At 60.7% G+C, this 19,342-nt stretch overlaps 2 protein-coding genes across 6 annotated transcripts; both read left to right on the top strand.

The window, feature by feature from the left end:
* Positions 1-79: 79 nt before the first annotated feature.
* khnyn (KH and NYN domain containing) lies at positions 80-4,926 on the top strand. The gene is given in 8 exon segments (XM_088407347.1): positions 80-1,526; positions 1,626-1,760; positions 2,178-3,313; positions 3,792-3,922; positions 3,989-4,085; positions 4,147-4,254; positions 4,387-4,583; positions 4,586-4,926. Coding segments are annotated over 8 exon segments (2,223 nt in total). The 5' UTR covers positions 80-1,307; the 3' UTR covers positions 4,786-4,926.
* A 250-nt stretch (positions 4,927-5,176) lies between these two features.
* On the top strand, positions 5,177-18,915 carry LOC148428481 (adenylate cyclase type 4). Of its 5 annotated transcripts, none has more exons than XM_088407125.1 (26): positions 5,177-6,343; positions 8,839-9,330; positions 10,515-10,712; positions 10,801-10,962; positions 11,588-11,737; positions 11,830-11,975; positions 12,383-12,494; positions 12,560-12,687; positions 12,978-13,136; positions 13,212-13,365; positions 13,466-13,636; positions 13,710-13,741; positions 14,535-14,588; positions 14,653-14,716; positions 14,788-14,885; positions 15,206-15,290; positions 15,365-15,502; positions 15,583-15,660; positions 15,748-15,926; positions 15,993-16,098; positions 16,255-16,413; positions 16,493-16,639; positions 16,723-16,824; positions 17,714-17,808; positions 17,881-18,005; positions 18,083-18,915. In XM_088407125.1, exons 2-26 carry the CDS (start codon positions 8,896-8,898, stop codon positions 18,589-18,591), a joined length of 3,786 nt encoding a protein of 1,261 aa, XP_088263251.1. In that variant the 5' UTR covers positions 5,177-6,343; positions 8,839-8,895; the 3' UTR covers positions 18,592-18,915. The 5 variants fall into 5 exon arrangements, with proteins under 5 accessions (XP_088263251.1, XP_088263402.1, XP_088263419.1 ...); XM_088407276.1 differs by having other exon boundaries at positions 5,178-6,343; positions 16,014-16,098; XM_088407293.1 differs by having other exon boundaries at positions 5,179-6,343; positions 17,694-17,808; positions 18,083-18,374.
* Positions 18,916-19,342: the final 427 nt, after the last annotated feature.

The following is a 19,342-nucleotide window of genomic DNA, read 5'->3' as shown; positions in this document are numbered from 1 at the left end:
ATGCGAGGGAAACGCAGCCCTGCCAGTGCCCCCCCCCCCCCCCCCCCCGCAAAAAAAAAAAATCTCGATTTGTGACGTCAGCGGAATTCCCCCAGACTCCTGGTTGCGAGGCCGCTCGAGATCTTTCGCGCTTGGTGCGCTTACTCTTTTGAGTCTTGTTGCCTTTGCCGATCGGCCTTTTTTTTGTTTTTTTTTTGTTTTCTTTTGCCCTCGTGATCTCCGAGCGTACTTTCACTTTGCTCGCCGGCCGGGCCCGACGGAGCCGCACCGAGAAGCAAGTCCGGGTAGGAAGCGGCCAGCCGACCGACCGACCGACCGACCGACCGACCGGCGCGTTGCTTTGCCTGTTTGTTTGTTGTGCCTTGACGCGCGGCTGAAAATCAACAAGTCGCGGCGCCGCAGAGCCGTTTCGCTTTCCTCGAAATTCGGCCGGCGGGCGTCCCAAGACGTATACCGTAAAACTCTTTTTACGCAGCCGAATGCTCGGTCAGTGTGAGGTGTGGATATTTCAATGTCCGTTTGCAGAGCTCGACTTTCGGCCCCTTTTTGGTCCCGCGCGCTTCTTGCGAGCCACTTCGAATTTGGGCTGTGCCATTCGGGTCAGCAACCGAGGGGGAAAAAATGTCGACGTTTGGGATCAAAATATACGACGGGGGCGGGGCATCACATTTGGCGATTCGTACTTCATTCGCCACAAAACGCTTATGAACTTTGCTGCACAAACTCCGAAAAATCCCAAACTTCACATGTCTATTAAACGTAGCATGTGTGATTCTGTGCACTCACCCGTGGGAGCTTTAGGGGCAATACGGGAAATGCAGCGCCTCCTGCTGTCCGAAGCTAGAACAGACACGGCTAGAACAGGACCCCCCCCCCATATCATTTCAGGATCACTGGACCTACGGTTATATTTCAAACATACCCATGGTGGTTTTTCAAATCGATGATCATTTCATGTATTGATTTGGAATGAAAAACGCTCTAAATCTGACAGGACAGCGTGACTTCGAGAGCCGTAGCACGAGCACCGTCCGGCCGTTACCCGTTGCCGCTCATCCTCGCTTGGCCGGCCGCGACGGCGCAAGCTGCCGATACTTGACCCGGAGCGGAGGGTCCGATTGAACACGCGGCCGATCGGATGGGCGTCCGAGGACGCGGACCAAAGTATTTTTCGTCGGAGCGCGAGTGGGAATTGCGCGACCATTCGGGCCGCTGTGGACCCCCGACCCGAGCCGACGAACCGAGCCAGATTCACGTCCGCCAAAGCAGGCGGGGGAAGGCGGCCGGCGCCTTGCGGGAGAGCGGAGATGGAGGCGGGCTACGGGTCGGCGGGCCACGGGTCGGCGGGCTACGAGTCGGCGGGCTACGAGTCGGAGTGCCCCGAGGCCCTGCGGGGGGCTCTGGACTCCCAGCGAGACGCCCTGGAGAGGATCTTCCGGGTGGCGCTCACCACGGGCGCCGCCTCCGACGCCGGCCGCATGTGGCTGCGACTGCGGGGGGCGGACGCCGACGTGAAAGCGGCAAAGGTTGGACGCCCCCCCCACCCCTCGCACACCCACCCGGGTCTCGCATAAGGAGTCGGACGGCCGTCAAAAAGACACGGGCTTCTTCCTCCGCGCTCGCAGATGTTCGTGAGGGGGCTGGTGAAGCAGGAGCGGCAGCAGGAGATGTCCTACCCCGCGGCGCTCCACTGCATCTTCCGCGGCGCCCGAGGCCTCTTCCTGGACTGCATGATCAAGAGCACCTCGGCGCACATTGCGGTGAGCCTCGCCTTCTGTTTTTGCCCCGCTTTCGGGACCGGGACCCGCTTTTTACCGCGTAAAGTGTAATCGCGCATCCGCCCTCAAACAGCTTCCTCCGCAATCGCAATAAAAACAGGCAGTCAGCCTGCCAATAAGATGACGGGGCGCTCCCACAAGACGCGGGCACCAATGAGTGGATTTCAACTTCTGGGCGGGAGCCCACGTTGGTCGATTGTCGCGCCGGGTGCCGATCGGGTGTCTTCTCGGAGTGCCCCTTGAGCTTAGTCTGTCGGATGAGAACAGACGAGAACTTTTTTTGTCGTTGCGGAGGGAGCACTCTGAGATTCAAGTCATTGTTTGGACTGCAGTCCTATCGGTCTCAAAATACTATTCACGCCGTTTCCCCCGATCCGACGGTCCGGTTGCCCGTTGCAGGTGAGCTCTCCGGGCCTGCTGCTCATATCGGGTCTGACGGAGCCGGTGGTGCGAGCCTATTCCCTCATCGCCGACCTGCTGGAGAGGTACGGCGGCCGGCGGCGGGAGGCCGGGGCCGATGAGCTGCGCTCTACTCGCCGGGCCTTCCGGGCTCTGGTGGAGAAGCGGCAGGACCGCCACATCCTGGATCTATTCGCGCTGCCCGGGGCCGTGAAGGAAGCCCTGCTGGACTTGGCGAAAGAGTCGGGACCGGCGCCGGTCGGGCCGCACGAGCCTCGCCCGCCCGGGGCGGAGGAGGCGGGAGAGGAGGAGCGGCCCGAGCCGCCGTCGTCGCCGCCGGAACTACGGGAGCTGTCGCCGGCGAGCGGGGACTTTTGGCTTTTGTTGAAATTCTTCACGGCCATGGGGTACGCGGAGGAGGTGGTTAAACGGGTCCTCGGCCGGACGGGGCTCAAGGAGGCCTCCCGGATACTGGACTTGGTTCAGCGGGAGCAGGACTCCGGGAACGGCGAGCGCGGGCGCGAGAGGGGGCCGCCTTGTGAGACGGATGACGGGAACCGGACGGCGGGAGGGGGAGGAGCCGGGGACGAGGGCGACTTTGTGTTGGGCGTGCTGAAGAAAGCCGCCTTGAGCTGCGGCTACGCCGAACAAAAGGTGAGCGAGGCCTGCGGCGCCCTGCCCGGCGGCTCGGGCCACCTGCTGCTCCTGGAGCTGCAGAAGGACGTGGCCGGGAAGGGAAAGGCCCGACCCGTGGCCGGCGACCGGGGGGCCGGCGCCCGGGAAGCGCCGCCCGCCGCTCGGGAAGCGCCGCCCGCCGCTCGGGAAGCGCCGCCCGCCGCTCGGGAAGCGCCGCACGCCGCTCGGGAAGCGGCGGACGCCCGTCCCGACCAGGCGGAAGGAGCTTCGACGGAGCCCTCGCCTCTCCCTCGGGTCCCGCGCGGCTCGCCTCCGAGCGCCGGCCGGCGGAAGGCGGCGCGCTCCCCTCCCGCCGGATCCGGGGATTCCTCGGCGGGGGTCACGGGAAGGCAGCGCTTCCTGGAGAGTCTGCGCACGCCCTTCCAGCTGCGGCTGAGCGACCGACCCGGGAACCCCCAGCTGAGGACCGTCATCATCGACGGGAGCAATGTGGCCATGAGGTAGGAGGAGCAAACGCCGGCGCTCTGGGACGCAAAGCATCCCACTTGAATGTCCGTCTTCTTTTTTGATGTTTGGTCTCGCCGCGGGCGATGCCGTTTTTGGGGCCGGTGGGCAAATTTTGGGCATGTCTTTAAATAAATACCGTCGTGTTTAAGATCTCACATCTGAGAAAAGCAGCGGATAGGGGTGTGATTAACCATCATTTCCGCATCGTCGTGCTTTACGTGGCATTGAGCGGATTTTTGTCGTGCTTTACATGGCATTGAGCGGATTTTTGTTTGGTTTTGCACAAACAAACGGACTTATCGTGAACAGGTAATGTAAAATACGGTAAATCCCCCCAAAATGTGCCCGTAGACCAGTTCTCCGGCCGCATCGGGTACACAAACGGCAAAGCCGAGGGCGGCCCAGGCCTTCCCGGGCTCGGGCGCGCGGACACGCCGACCCCGTTTGAAATCGTCCCCCCCTCCCCGACAGTCACGGGCTGGGCCACTTCTTCTCGTGCCGAGGCATCGCGTTGGCCGTCCGGCATTTTTGGGAGCGGGGCCACCGGCACATCAGCGCCCTGCTGCCCCAGTGGCGGCAGAAGAGCGACCCCCGCATCAGAGGTAGCCCCCGCTCGCCGCCCGCCAGCCAGGGCCTCGTGAGCGCCAGTTTCCTTTTTGGGTCCGCAGAGCAGCACTACCTCGGCCAGCTGCAGGAGCTGGGCCTGCTCTCCTTCACGCCCTCCAGGGAGGTCCTGGGGACCAGGATCAGCTCCTACGACGACAGGTAGCGACCTGGGCCCGAGGCGCTTCCGCTTCCCGGACTGGCACCGCTCGCTGCTTTGCAGGCTAATGTTGCAGCTGGCGCAAAAGACGCGCGGCGTCATCGTGACCAACGACAATCTGAGGGACCTTCTGGAAGAGTCGGACGCGTGGAGGGACATCGTCTCGAAGAGGTGAAACTCTGGGCAAAAGGGGCGACTGACGGACAGTCCGTCCCTACTGAACCACCTCTGTCTCTCTGCTGACGCCGCTCGCCGGTTGTTTGATGTGGCGGATGCAAAAACGGGCCGGCGTCTCTCCCGCAGGCTGCTTCAGTACACCTTTGTCGGGGATCTTTTCATGGTTCCGGACGACCCGCTGGGACGAGGCGGCCCTCATCTGGACGACTTCCTCCGCGCGGAGCGCAGGTGGGACGGCAAGCGGGCTCCCGCGCGGAGCGCAGGTGGGACGGCAAGCGGGCTCCCGCGCGGCCCGCCCGCCGCCCCTTTCTCACCGTCCTTTGCCCCCGCAGGCCCGCCGAAGCGGACCGTCCCCTCGGCTCGCCCATCGCGGCGCCCGGCCGAACGGAGGAGGCCACGGCCGCCATGAGGGAGCGTCTGCGTCAGGTGTTTCCCGGGCGGGACGACGCGGTGGCGCTGGTTCTGCGCAGCAACCCCGCAGAGGACGACCTCAACGCGCTGTCGGCGCTTCTCCTGGAGCGCTAGGACCTTGGCGGCTCCGGCCCATTTGCGCCTTTTGCCCCGCGCCGTTCGGCGCCCGGCGAAACCGGACTTGCGCTCGCGAGGCGGCGCCGGCCGGAAGCCTTCAACGGAGAGCCCGATTTTGCTCGAGGACGCTTGCGCGCGGTGGCGAGGCTCGAGGATGCCACCCCCGACCCAGACCGCTCGGGTCCGGTTCCGGTCGCGACGTTCCGAGTCGGGTCCAAGTCCGGATGAGCTCAAAACAGAACCACGAACGGAAGCACATTTGCCACGTTTGTCCGAGACGCCGGATGCGCCTTCGGGCCTTAAAGCGGTCTTGGACGTGGCCTCTCCTCATCTCGTCGCTTCTCGGACTTAACCCTTCGGACCGATCGTGACGAGCGGTGACTTGCTAGCTATGCCGCTAATAAGATTGATGCCCCCCCCCCCCCCCAACTCCGAAAAAACCCCGACACGGTTCCCTAATGTTTCCGCGGGGCATAAATGTTGCACTCGCAGCCTTTTTGTTTTCGGTCGACCGGTAGGGTGGCTTTTGTTCTTTGTAAAAAAAAAAAGCGGATCTATTTAGGGTGCGCGGTCAGATTAGCAGGACGAACAAAAGCGAAAACACAAAGCCGCTTCGGGCGCCAGCTCTTTGCTGAGCTTGTCGAATGGCTTGAAAGAGACAATGGATCAATTGAAACGCCTCCTGACGGGGGGACTGCGCCGGACGTTCCCGGCAGACCCGAGCGGGTCCGATCGGCGTCCTCCCCCGCCGTCGGAGCCGCCGGGCGGTGAGCGGTCGACAGCTCCGCCCCTCTCTTCGCCCGATTGTCCAAAACACGCGGCCGCCGATACGGGTCCGTCACGGAACCGCGAGCGTCCCAGTCCATCCGGGGAGTCCGTAAAGGCCGGCTGCTCTTTGGCGCATAAGCACAGACGGCAGTCGGGGGCGGGAGCGCCCAGGTCCGCCCGACGGCCCCTCCCACGGGCGGTGAGCCCGCGCCGAGGGGGACCCGCCTCGCGCCGGCAGACCAATATATTTTGCCAAACGTCACTACAACTTGCTAACGAGGCCATGAAGCCAGCCAAGCCAAAGTATATCTTTATAATGCTGTCCTTGTTGTCAAATTGAAGGCTTTGCTGAAGACAAAGTGTGTTTGGCTTTTCATTTTTGGTTTGTTGTCCTTTGTAAAAAGGGGTCCCTGACTGGAAAAAGTAGGAGAACCCCAGGTCTACATTTTCTTGGAGGGGGGGGCCCAAAAGTGTTTGGGTTTTTTGTTTGTTTTGTTTTCAAGCCCGAAATCGGCTGCGGTTCGGCTCGGAAGTCGAATTAGTCGCGGTCGCTCGGTTGGGTTCGGCGTCGCGCAGGCGCACTGGCGCGCCCTCCCACCTGCGCCGCGCTCGAGAAGGCGTCGCACAGGAAATGTGTTGCACAGGCACGCGCGCGCGCGCACGCACACCTTCGCTCGGCGCTTGGGAACTTTCTGCCAATGTTTTGCTTCGGTCGCGCTCGGGCCACCGCCAAGCCAGTCCGTGTCCGAGGGGAAGGAACGTGAGCGAGATGAGCGGCTGTCACCAGGTAAAACTAAAAAAAAAAGAAAAAACGAAAACATACCAGCCAAGTTGACGTCCGCCGCCGCCGCCGCCGCCGCCGCCGCCGCCGCGTTTCCGAACGAGAATGATTTTGCTTTCCAACTTGGCCGGAAATGTGACTGAATTGTATTTTCCATTTCGAATGTTTTTTTTCGCACACCAAATGATTGATCCTTTTTTAATTGTCATAACGTCAATCAAACTCTCAACATATCAAAGAATATACAGAGACAATGTAAAAAGGTAGAAACTATAATCAAGAGAAAAAAGTATAGATGCAAGAGGTACAAAAAAAATCTAAAATTAAGAAAAAAAAACTAATGAATTTAATAACCAAATATAATCCATTTTTCCCCTATTATTTTCAACAAAGCCAAAGAAAAATTCCTCCAGGCAATCTTGACATCCTTTGTGCCATAATCAAGGCACAGATGGCCAGTGGCAAAAGAAATCTAGGCCATTTCTGGGGATTCGTGACCAAAACCTCTTTAAATCTTTCACTTAAATAACTTTTATCAGGGTAGAATTTGCGAAGTCATTTCAAATCTATTTCTTAAACCTTGTTTACGACTTAGGAGCCATACCTTCTTCCAAGGTATTTCATCTACGAACGTGGTCCAAAAATGCCTGTTTGTCCCCCGCGTGCCCTGTGATTGGCCGGCAACCGGGTACAGCCCGCCTACCGTCCAACGTCAGCCGGGATAGGCTCCAGCGCGGTGGTGGACGTTGCGTAGTACTGCGTCCATTTCGGGGACAGATTCCGTTTTCGAACTTTGCGCAGTATTGCGTCCATTTCGGGGACAGATTCCGTTTTTGAACTTTGCGCAGTATTGCGTCCATTTTGGGGACAAATTCTGTCAGTGCAGGATTCTAGTCAAGCGATGGCAAGCTCCTGGAGGTGTGTCAACTAAGCGGCGGCGCCGGTTCCAACTTTGACCCGATGCCACCATCAGGGTGAAATTTCAGCTCCCTAGTGCCTTCTCTCCATGCTCCCCTTTGAACGCTTTCAGTGGCGAGCGTCATCTGAAAAGCGTCTTTCGAGGCCTGTAGAGTCTCGCGTTGTTTGAACGTGTCGAATCAAGTTTATCCCAACAAGCCGGGCCGCAAGGGGCGCAGGTCGTGCGGAGGCAAGAAGTCGTCCGGAGACGGGAAGCCGTCCGGAGACGGGAAGCCGTCCGGAGACGGGAAGCCGTCCGGAGACGGGAAGCCGTCCGGAGACTTCTTTTCATCTGAAGTACACCGCAGCGTCCCCTACGCGCTACCGTATGAAAGATCTGATTCCATCTTGTTGCGTTCTCTAGTAAGCGGCGTCTGAAAATTTGAGCCCCCCCCACCAAGCTTTTTTGGTCAAAAACAGAAAATTGGCCACCCGCGTCATCCATCCCTCCGTTGGTTCAAAAAGAGACCCTCGTGACCGGCCCGCGACCTAAGTGAAAATTCTGGTCGGCGGCGCCCAAGGCGCTGGCCTTTGACGTCGGGATCAAAGGACCGGACCGAATGCCGCGCAAAACGGAGAGGGCTCGGGTTCCAGAGCCGGAACGTAGGCGGCTGCGATGCGACCGCGCCAAAGTCCTTTGACCTCGTTGACCTTGCTTTGTACCCTTTTTGCCCGCCGGGTTCCCGACCGTAAGGGTATATCAAGGGACATCGAGGGGAAAGCGCTGAAAGGAGACGAGGAGGCGGAAATTTCTCAAAGTTCGACAGCCGACCGCAACGGCGGCGGGACGACACGGATGAAAAGCCCCGAAATACGGCGGGCGTCCGACGAGCCGTCGGGCCTTTCCGCCTCCGACGTAGCGTCCGGCGGGCGAGGCGAGGAGGATGACGGCGACGGCGCTCCGTGGCGGAAAGCCGTTGAGGCGCGTCGCTGTCGTGCCATTCCGGGACACGCCCGCCGGCAAAGAGCCGGACAAACGGGTTTCGCCTCAGTCGAAGATAGAATCGGCGACTCCGAGTCTACGGCGCCGTCGCGCCTTCCTTTGGCGACCCTCTTCAAGAGCGCCGGCGAGCGTTTCGCACCTCGGCCCCCGAGCCGCTTCGCCCGCTATTTGTAGCGGCCCGCGTTCCCAAATGAATTCTTGCGGGACTTCCTCGTTTTCCGGCGTTTGCTCGTCGTCGGGCCAGGTAGGCGGCGCTCTCCTTTCGCCCGTCGTACCGCCCGCGTCCGCGAGGGGGGAGGGGCCGGCGGAGCCCCGCGAGGGGCCCCGCGAGGGGCCCCGCGAGGGGCCCCGCGAGGGGCCCCGCGAGGAGCCCCGCGAGGAGCCCCGCGAGGAGCCCCGCGAATGAGCGCTAGAAGATGGAGGGACGTGATGATAGGACGGGACTGCCGGCGCTCATGACGGGGCCGCCTCCGTCCCTAAACTACTTTAAAAAGTCGCTTTCACAAAGAAGATGTATCCAAATTTGGGGGACTTTCGGGGACTTTTCGATTTGTGCCCCCCCGCGCCCCCCCGTCAACTGATGACGCTGGCGTTTCCACAGGAGAAGATCGAGCCGGCTCGCTCCGCGGCGGACGAGCGCTGAAGCCTCCGGGAGAAGATGCGGCCCGAGCGAGGAGCGGACGCGCTGGAACTGGGTCGCGTGGCCGACGCCGCCGGGGGCCCGTCGGAACCCTCGCCGGGCCCGGCCGGCGTTGGGCCGCCCCCGCCCCCCCCTTTGCCGCGCGGGACCTCTCGAGCCTCGGACCCCGGCCCGGATCGGGACGGCGGCTCGTCGGAAAACGGGTCCAAGAAAAAGGCTAAAAGCAGACGGGCCGTCGAGGGGGGCGACGACGGCGGCTCGGCCCGGGCCGGCGGCCGACAGGAAGGAGGGCGGCCCCGGCGCGCCCCGGCCCAAAGCGCGGGCCGCTGCTACCGCTCGCTGCACAGGGGCTGCCTGCGGTGCGTGGAGGAGACGCCCGCCATGTTGTCTGGACTGGTGCTGTCGCTGGCCTTCTGCGTGGCCATCATCGTCCTCATTCCGACCATGGGACGGGTGAGAGACGCGCCGTCCGTCCGTCCGTCCGCGTGTGTGTGGAGGGGAGGTTCAAAGGTCAAATCGCCTCTCCCGCGATACCGCCGCCAGGTAGAGGGATGGGCAAATTCGAAATGTCGGGATTTTCATGGTAATTGTCATCGCAAATGCAAGATAGAAGTTTTAGTCGATCAAAGGTGGGCTTTTCCGTTTGTCCAAAATGAATTGAACGGCAGTACATGAGCCCGACACGGGCTAAAGTACCTCCCGTTTGCAAGCGTTCGGAAAGGACGCCGCGCGAAATGTTTTGGTTTTCCTATGCTCCTCCTTCGATATCACGCTTCAAAAACATCAAAAAGCCCCAGTCGGCTCCAAATTTCCCCCAGGGGTTAAACGTGAGCATTCTCGCCTTTTCTTGCGTAAAACGGCAACTCGATCGGCACAAGCGCGGAGTCAGACTTACAGTCGACTACAGCCCGACTCAGTTGTCCGCCGTTTGCCCGTACGGAAGCAGGAAGCGAGCAATGCAGCTGGTGCCCCGGTAACCTTAAAGGAATTCCTTTTCGGTGAGTTTAGTCTTTGAATTCCTTTTCGGTGACTTTATCCTATTTGTTGCTATGACAACAGCGTCAGCGCAGTCATTGACTTGTTGGACTACTTCCTTTCTTTTTTGCAAAGCCGCGCCCCCTTTCCTCGCCCCCGGACGACATTACCGTCCTTGGCGCGATATTCAAAAGACGGCCGTCGGTTCTCATGGTAACCGCCTGCCGTACGACTATAGGAGACGGTTTCGTGCGGACATTTCATCTGTCGCGTACGTTACAAGTAAAACGATTTGTCAAAGTATGAGGGGGAATTCACAACGTGAAAGAAGAATTTCATTGGGGAAGTAAAAAACTCTATCTTGCGTTTCCTTGCCAATCCGAGACAGAATGCAAATTTGGGCCCCTGGGTTGCACGGAAGAGTGGGAACGCACCTGGGAATGCTTTGATCAGCAAGCGGTTTCTTCTTCACGTGAAACATCTTTGCAATGCAAGCCGGCAAAAATTCATTGGGAACGATTCCGCCATTTGGCCGCCTCCCGTTGTCGTACTTTGGGACCGAGCCTTTAGGGGCCCAATTTGCGATTGGCCCGCCAGCAATGTGCGTTTGACACCCTGGCCCGGGGCCACGTCAAAATGTCATTGGGCGCGTTTGGGCGCAGAGCGTGGACGTCCACGTGGGGGCGCTGTCGGTGCTGTGCGTGGTCCTGTGCCTGAGCGCCGGGCTGCTGTTCTGCCTCCCGTGGCTGGCCACCGTCAGGCGCTGCGCCGGCGCCCTGGCCCTCTTCGTCTGGGCCGCGCTCTACGTCACCGCCCTGGTCTTCGTCTTCACCGGCGGGCCCGTCACCGCGTGGGAACAGGTGAGCCGGCGGCGGCGGCGGCGGTGGCGGGCGTCCGTCCGTCCGTCGGCAAAGCCGCTGACGCCCCGCCCCCCTCCCCCCCCGCCAGGTGGCCTTCTTCCTCTTCCTGTCGCTGAGCGTGTACACGGTGCTGCCGCTCTCGCTGGCCTGGGCTCTCATGGTGGGGATTTGGAGCAGCGTCACGCACGTCGTGGTCGTCAGCGTCTACGTCTCCGTCACCAGTCCCCAGACGCCCGACTTGGCCGTGCAGGTGCGTGCCGCTACTTGCCGGCAGGGTACGGCGGTTTTTTGAACCGCAGTCTGTCAGGTTCCGGCGACCTAAAACATTCGATGAACAGCAACCAAGAAGGAAGACGAGGGCCTTTTACTCGCAAGGAGAGCAGACAGGAGCCTGCGCCCACACTTTCTGCCTGCTCCTCTTTTATTGCTTAGGGTTGGCCCTAGTTTCAAAACAGCCAATCGACCGCCTCCGTGGAAGCCTGTCTGCTGCATCCTCTTCTCTCACTCCGGCCACTTTTACGTCCTCTCTCGTTACTTCCGTGAACCTTCTCTTCGGTCTCGCTCCACACCTCCTGCCTGGCGATTCCAAATTCGGCATCCTTCTACTATCTCCCTGGTCTCCGGACATGCGGGAACCCTCTCAGTCGCGATCCCCCAAAAGTCCAACGTGCGCTGTCCCTCTGACCCTATCCGTCTTGGTCACTCCCAAAGGGAACTTCGGGACCTTCGGCTCCAGCTCCGCTTGCGCTCAGACGCCCTCAAACGTCCTCTTGAACAGAAATTGTACCAATCTGTGACGCCTCGACGTTTTGACTGCAATTTGCAAATTGTCTTGATGCAATTTGCGCTTTAATAAATGCAAATTTGGGGCGCAGCTGGTGGCCAACGGCCTGCTCTTCTTGTGCGTCAACTGCATCGGGGTCTTCCACCTGTGGACCAGCGAGCACGATCTGAGGATCTCCAACCAGAAGCGGGAGGAGTTCAGCGCCATCCGCTCTCAGAAGGAAATCCGCAAGTACCAGCAGGTGGGGCGGCTCGCCGTTTTGGGGGGGACGCCGGTTGGGGCTAGGCTTGAAAAGGAGCTCGGGGGGCGGCGGCGGCGGCCCTTTTGTCGCAGGAGCGCCTGCTGCTGTCGGTGTTGCCGCGCTACATCGCCATCGAGCTGAAAACGGAGGTCATCAACAGGCTGACCAAGCCCAAGGACGACAAAGGGGGGACGCACAACTTCCACAGCCTCTACGTTCGCCAGCACAAAGACGTCAGGCGAGTCATCCTCATCAAGGATTCCCACCCCGCCGGCGTTCTTTTTCTTATCCCCCACGCGAGTGCCGCCCTCCGCGTGGTTTCCCGGCCCAATCCTTCTTGAAAGAGTCCCTTCTTTAGGTATGGCTCGCACCCTCCTCTGGCGGTTTCACTTCTACCTCGCTGGCCGTACTCAGTTGGAATGAAGTCAGTGGTGGCGTGCCCCGGGGCTCTGTCCCGGGCCCCCTCCTCTCCTCCTCCCGCTTGGCCGTATCTATTCGCGGAGTCCTCGAGTTCCGACCTTTGTGGAAAATTCTTGCTTTTCGAGTTTAGCTTAGAAATGGAGTTTGATTAGCTCAGCTTTAGGTCATCTGCTTTGATGCTTAAGTTACTGTGATTGAAAATTGCCCGTGTGCGTGCGTGCGCAGCATTCTATACGCAGACATAGTCGGCTTCACCAAGCTGGCCAGCACCTGCTCGCCGGAGGAGCTGGTGGCCGTGCTCAACAAGCTCTTCGGCAGGTTCGACGACATCGCCCAGGTACCGAGGCGTCCCGCGCCACTTGCGCGCAAAGTGGCGCCTGACTCCGCCGTCCCCGTTTGCAGAAGAACAAATGCCTGCGCATCAAGATCTTGGGCGACTGCTACTACTGCGTGTCGGGCCTGCCCGAGCCCAACCCCACGCACGCCGGCAACTGCGTTCAGATGGGCTTGGAGATGTGCGCCGCCATCAGGTCAGCTCAAGCGCAAAACAATTTGGGGAGGGTGAAAAAAAAGAGACGGCGATCCACCTCATCCGCTTTGCGCCCATCGTTCCGTCGTCCCGACGAGAGCTTCGACGGCAGGCTCCCACAGGCGCCCGCGAGCGCGACGGTCCGGCGGGACTCCTCCCGTCGGGCTCGGCGGTTCTCGCCCCCCGCCTTCCGTTTGCCTAGCTTCGGCGTTAGCATTAGCTACCTGAAGATGACCCTCGTCGAGCAACCTGGCGTGTTGCTAAATGTGCGCTCCCTTTCTCGGCTGGCAGCAAACTGCGAGAGGCCACGGGCGTGGAGCTGAGCATGCGCGTGGGCGTTCACACGGGGAACGTGCTGTCCGGGGTGATCGGCCTGCAAAAATGGCAATACGACGTGTGGTCGCACGACGTCACGCTGGCCAACCACATGGAGTCCGGAGGCGTTCCCGGGTGAGCGCGCGCGCGCGCCCTCCTGCCGGGATGGCCGCCTCCGCGTTCGTTAACGCGTCCTTCCGCTTCCGCAAGGCGCGTTCACATCACCGAGGAGACCCTGCGACACTTGGACGGAAAGTACCGAGTGGAGGACGGCGACGGGGCGAGTCGGGACCCCCTCCTCCGAGGAAGGCGGACCTACCTGGTGCTGGACCCCGACGACTCGGACGGCCGAGGGCCCGACACGGTGTGCGGCGGCGCCGACGGCGGCCGGGGCCGGGGCCGGGCCGGGCCGGGCCGGGCCGGGGCCGGGGCCGGCGCGTGACTTTTTTCCTTCCTTTTCTCAGGCCAACCTCCTGGGCGCCGTGGAGAACAGGCAGCGGGCGTCCATGCGCATGTCCAAGTACCTGCAGTCGTGGAGCAACGTGCGGCCCTTCGCCGATCTCGGCGGCCACGACGACGTGCTTCCCAAGAGGATGGGCGCGCTGGCCGTCAACCAGCAGCAGCGCCCGTCGGCCGTAAGTGGGCTCCGAGCCTTCCCGGCGCTTTGCGCGTCCCGCGTCCTGACCGTCCCGCGTCTGTGTGCCGCAGGAGGGAGCGCCTTGTCAGAGCAGCCCGTCCTGGTAGGCAGCCTCCGGCTTGAAGAGATGTCGTCCAGTCAAAACGGCGGCGCCCGTGTTTTGCCTCAATTTCGCAAACGTGCGCAGCCGCCAATGTGGACCGACCATTTTTCTTCCGCCTCGCATGTTCAAACATGCTTGCGAATATTCAAACTTACTAGTAGGTCATTCTCGCCGGTGTTTGCCAGTAAGTCCACCCGCGCGGTGACGCATCTGCTACCTGCCGCTTTATCCGGGTCGGGGTCGGGCGGGGGCAACCTTCGCAGCAGCGAAGCGCAGACTTCCCTCTCGCCAGCCACTTCCTTCAGCTCATCGTCATGGCGTAGTCTCTCCAGCGTGTCCTTGATCGTCTCAGCCCGGCGTGTCCTTCTTACGGTCGCGACTCACAGCTCGCAGAGATGATGAAAAGCGGAGATGCGATCGAGGTCACCAACCCAACAGGTGGCAAAGGGCGGCCTCGGCGAGGCGCAACCCTCGCCGACTCGCCGCCGCCCAAACTCCCACGTCGACAGCCCCCGTCGGGGGTTGGTTAGCTACCCCCGGAGGAGCGCGGTCCAACACCCTCTCCGAATCCGACGCGGGCCGCTCGGGCGGGCGGGTCAGCGGCCCCGCCGTTCCGGGACCGAAAGCGACCCACCTCAGCCTTCCTGGCGGACCGGGGGACCGGGGGACCGGCCCCTTACCGGGGAGGCTGAGGAGCGTGGAACATTTTGCCCCCCCAAAATGGACTCCACATTGGCGGCTAGATTTCCAAGGGTGCCGACGCGCTAAGAGTGGCAATTTGTTTTTATGTCAGCCTGTTTGTAGATCACTGCGTGAGGGGGTCGCTGGACACGCTGGACATGGCAGGGTAGGTGGGATGCCTTTGGTCCGCGTCCTCGCTTCTGTGACCTCTGACCTCTGGCGCTCCCCAGGAGGAGGGCCAAGCGGCTGAACTGCCTGACGCTGCTCTTCAACGACCTGCGCCTGGAGAAGCAGGTGGCGTCCGCCGTCGCCGCGCCGGCGCCGGCGGGCCCGCTCGGCTTTGACCTTTCTCTGGCGCCTCGCAGTTCCGCCTGTCCGAAGTCCGGGGCCTGCACCAGTCCATGAGCTGCCTGGCTTTGGTCTTTGTCACCCTTTTTGCCGTCCAGATGCTGGTTTCTGACAAGTGAGTGGCACAAACGCCGCAGAAAGTCCGTTTGAACATTTCCATGGCAAAAGTAAATGCATTTTTTTTGGCAACTGGTAAATAAAAGATTCAATAAAAGGCGTTTCAGATGGATAGACAGATAGATACCTTAACCCTAACCCTGACCCTGACCGTAAATTGGATCGGCGACTCGCTTGATGAAGGATTTCTGACGTCTTTGGGCACTCGTATGAAAAAAAAAGTCTTGGACGAAACGAAAAATCTTCCCCCGTTGTCAGATTTGTCGGCCGCGCTTCCTCTCTGATTGCTTTTTTCGTCTCGTCCTCCTCATGCGCCAGGAACTTTGAACTGGCCGTGTCCTACGGCAGCACCTTTCCCGTGCTGGTGCTTCTCCTGTCCATCTCCTTCTGCGGCTACCTGCGGGTACGCTAGGCCAAACCCCGCCGCCGAACGCCCGCCCGTAACCGACTTGTCTTTTTGACCCGCTTCCCCTTAAGAAATGGCATCCCAAGGTACCGCCGGGCGTTCATTGGCTGTCGCGGCTGTCCGGCGGCGGCTCCAGCAGGGCGGCGCTGCGGCTCTTCGTCGTCTGCCTGAGTCTGCTCATCACGCTGCTGATGGCCATCCTCAACTTTGTGAGAGCTTTTTCCCAACGCGCGCGTCGGAAGTGACGACGCGCCGGCGTGAAGCGCGGGTCGCCCTTTCCCATTTTCAGGTCTTCGTCCCGGGAAACAACTGCACGCAGATCGGCGACAGGAGCGCGCTGGAGAGCCTCAAACTCCACACGGTGCCGGTGAGCCAGCGTCCCGTTCGGCGGCCGTCTGACGGCTCGGCGTCCGGTCCCCGCGCGGCCGCCTGACGGCCCGGCGTCCGCTCGCAGTACTACCTGTACTGCTGCCTGCTGGCGATGCTGGGAGTGGTGGTCTTCGTCAGGATCTGCCTGTCGCTCAAGGCCCTGCTGCTCACGCTGGCCGCCGTGGTGTATCTGGCCCTCTTCCTCCACGTCTACGCCGCCCGCTCGTCCTGCCTGGTGGGCCTTCTCTACGGCAACGCCAGCAAGTGAGCCCGCCCGCCCGCCCGCCGCCGCCGACCGGCGCCCGTTTCCATCCGCGCGCCGCTTTTCAGCCTTGGGCGCCGCCCCGGCAGGCCCGGCGTGCTCAAGGACCCGCAGATCATGTCTGGCGTTTGGCTGGTCATCTTTTACGTGGTCTGCCTCATACTGGCCAGGCAGGTGCGTACTCTCGCCGGGAACCCGCACCAAATGTTTTCTCTTTCTTCGCAACACTAGTTATACGCGGTAAAAGCGGGAGGACGGGTAAAGCGGGGTTTCGCTTTGGGCCGGCGCCTTGAAAGTGGACTCGGTGGCTCAATGCTCGAACGGCCTCAGGACGAGCTGGGCTGCCGCGTGGACTTCCTGTTGGAGCACTGCTTCAAGTTGGAACAAGAGGAGATGGAGACGGTGGAGAACGTCAACAAGCTGCTCCTCCAGAACGTTCTGCCGCTCCACGTGGCCTCCTTCTTCATGGGCAAAACCGTTCGGAATCAGGTGAGCTTTTCTCGCCGGCCCGCGGCCTCGCCGCTCCGGCCCGACGGCTCCGCGCTAACGGCGGCCGACGCGCTTTCAGGACCTGTACAGCCAGTCGTACGAGTGCGTGTGCGTCATGTTCGCCTCGGTGCCTCAGTTTAAGGAGTTCTACAGCGAGAGCAGCGCCAACAGGGACGGCCTGGAATGTATACGCCTCCTCAACGAGATCATCGCCGACTTTGACGAGGTGCGGGGGGGGGGCCCGGCGCCGTCCGGGCGCCGCCCCTCCCCGCCCCGCCTCACCTTTGCGCTTCTCGCTCCGTCGCTCAGCTTCTATCCAAGCCCAAGTTCTCCTCGGTGGAGAAGATCAAGACCATCGGCAGTACGTACATGGCGGCCGCGGGGCTGACGCAGTCGCGGGACGACGCAAAGGTATCCCGGACGCCCGGGGGCGAGGGCGAGGGCTCGGCGTGCGCGGTCGGGCTCTCCCGTCGATCCTTTCGCTTTGCAGCGGGGGTCCCCAAGGTGGCGCCCGGAGGATCCAATGGGTCGCCCGCGGGCCTGTTCTGCAAATAGCTCGCAAAGGATACGACGCCGTGATTTTCTGGGAACGTCGCAAACAATGATACGCCAATTACACGTCGACAACAGATTGACATGTCTGCTCCAGCCGTTCCTTAATCAATGGGAGAAATCCTTAACGTGATCGGCATCTTCACATAAATTAGTCGGTACCGAAGAAGTAGCTCTCGCTTTCAAAAAGGTTTGCTGCGCGCACCCAAATGCAAAGATGTGAGGAGGAGTGATTTTGGAACCGCGGATGCACCGGGGAGCCCGCGTGACTGGACTGATAGCCACGGTTATCAAACCGGCGGAGGGTTTGTCCATTTGTGGTTAGGTTCGCCGTTCGGTGGCGTCCGGTCTGTATAATGGCGCCTTTCGACCCCGGGGCGTCGGGAAAGAAAGGGGGGCTTGTTCAAACCGCAGAGCGCGCCGAGTACGGGTTTGGAGGTCCAAGCGTTCCATGTATGCCCCTCCATCCACATATCCGCCTCTGCTCCGTGCTAATCGGCCGCGCCGCCCTAGAACGCATCTCGATTTTGGTCCTCGTCGCCCCATTGAGTACCTATGTACGCGCGCGGTTGAAGTCGTGGGTTCCCAGGCACGCTGCGTTCTTAGACGTCGACCTTCCATTTATCACGGATGAAAGGCCGAGCGCGAACGGCGCGGGGCCGACAAAACGAGGCCTTAGCCCTTTGCGAGAAGGTTTCGCCGTGCCAACGCTGCGGCTGCCTCTGCAGAAATGCGACATGTCGTACAGCCACGTGCGCTCCATGGTGGACTTCGCCGCGGCTTTGATGAGCAACCTGGAGCTGATCAACAAGCACTCCTTCAACAGCTTCAAGCTGCGCATCGGTGAGCCCGCCCCGGCCGCGCCCTCGGCCAACAGGGCCGCTGACGCCTCCCCCGCCGCCCCCCCCCCCGCAGGGATAAACCAGGGCCCGGTCATCGCCGGCGTCATCGGGGCCCACAAGCCGCAGTACGACATCTGGGGCAACTCGGTCAACGTGGCCAGCAGGATGGACAGCACCGGAGTGTTGGACAAGATCCAGGTGAGCGCGCCGCGCTCGCGCCCCGCGCTCGCGCCCCGCGCTCGCGCCCCCCCGGCTTGACGCCGCCCTGCGACCAGGTGACGGAGGAGACGGCCCGGGCGGTCCAGAGCGTGGGCTACGGCGTCACGCGGCGAGGCGTGGTGGACGTCAAGGGCAAGGGCCGGCTGACCACCTACTTTGTGGACACCCGGCCGCCGTCGCCGCGCGTCTGAGCGCCCGAGACAAACTTCGCCCGGGGAACTCCGTCTTGGGACGGGACGCCGAAGGGGGGGGGATCCGCATCGGCTGCGGATTTATCGGCACGCCGATATTTTCCTTCTTCCCGACTCGGGCGGGTGGCGGGCTCTCCGTCGGTCGGCTCGCCGAGTCCTGTCCCCCGGAGTTGAAAAAGGCTGAGGCGCACTCCGCAAGCCAACCGTGGCTTGGACTTTTCAAAGATGGCGACCCCCCCCAACACAAGCGGCGTTCCAACTTGGTGAGTCGCTTGAAGTTTGGCGGTCAAGGCCGGCGTGCGGACCGCTCCAGAAGAATTTCATCGAAACGGATCAAACCGACGTTCTTTCGGAGTACCTCTGACTATGTGTAGCATTGAAACGTTGGAGTTGCACTCAGGCGCTTTTCTACTGAGAGACCAACTTCTAGCATACTTTCCCTTGAGGCACTTTAGCTCAATCACTGCATTCGTACCTTCCGCAAAACGGCAGGACGCGTTCCGGTCCGCAAAACGGCAGGACGCGTTCCGGTCCTTACTGGAGTCCAACTGAGACACGAAATGATTTCAGACATTTTTCGATATTCTTGTTAAATGATGTATAGTTTTGGATGTTTTTCGAGATGGATGTTGTACATAATGCTATTTATGAACCCATTAAAAAAACAAACACAAACAGGACACAAAGGCCTGAGCGAAGTGCGGTCCACGGATTTGTTTCGTTGCATGGAAAACCTTTTCCTCCGAGGGGCACGGAAGGAAAATCAAATGATGCCACTTCATTTTTTCCTTAATATGGTCAGCGCGCCAGCGTCAGCACGCAATCACGTATTTTTCATTTATTGCAATTCAAAATACTTTGTGGCGGGCAGAGAAGATCCGGCCCTGCACCGAGCCGAATAAAACGGGTGCAGTCGGCTGATTTCTTTTTCTTCTTCTTCTTTACACTTTGGACCTTGACACAGACCGGAAAATGGAGGAATCCAATTCATAGTTTTTCTGTTAAAAATATTGCTTATCAAATAATATTGACAACGAATAAAACAAATAGTATAGATCCAAAAGAAGTATGACGTTAGTTGCGTCAATGAACAAAATGTCGGCGATATATAGGCAAATGACTTGG

Source organism: Hippichthys cyanospilos, chromosome 1 (assembly GCF_059441005.1).
Source record: "Hippichthys cyanospilos isolate Australia breed blue-spotted pipefish chromosome 1, RoL_Hcya_1.0, whole genome shotgun sequence".
NCBI lineage: Eukaryota > Metazoa > Chordata > Actinopteri > Syngnathiformes > Syngnathidae > Hippichthys > Hippichthys cyanospilos.
This window is presented reverse-complemented; position numbering and strand designations above follow the sequence as displayed.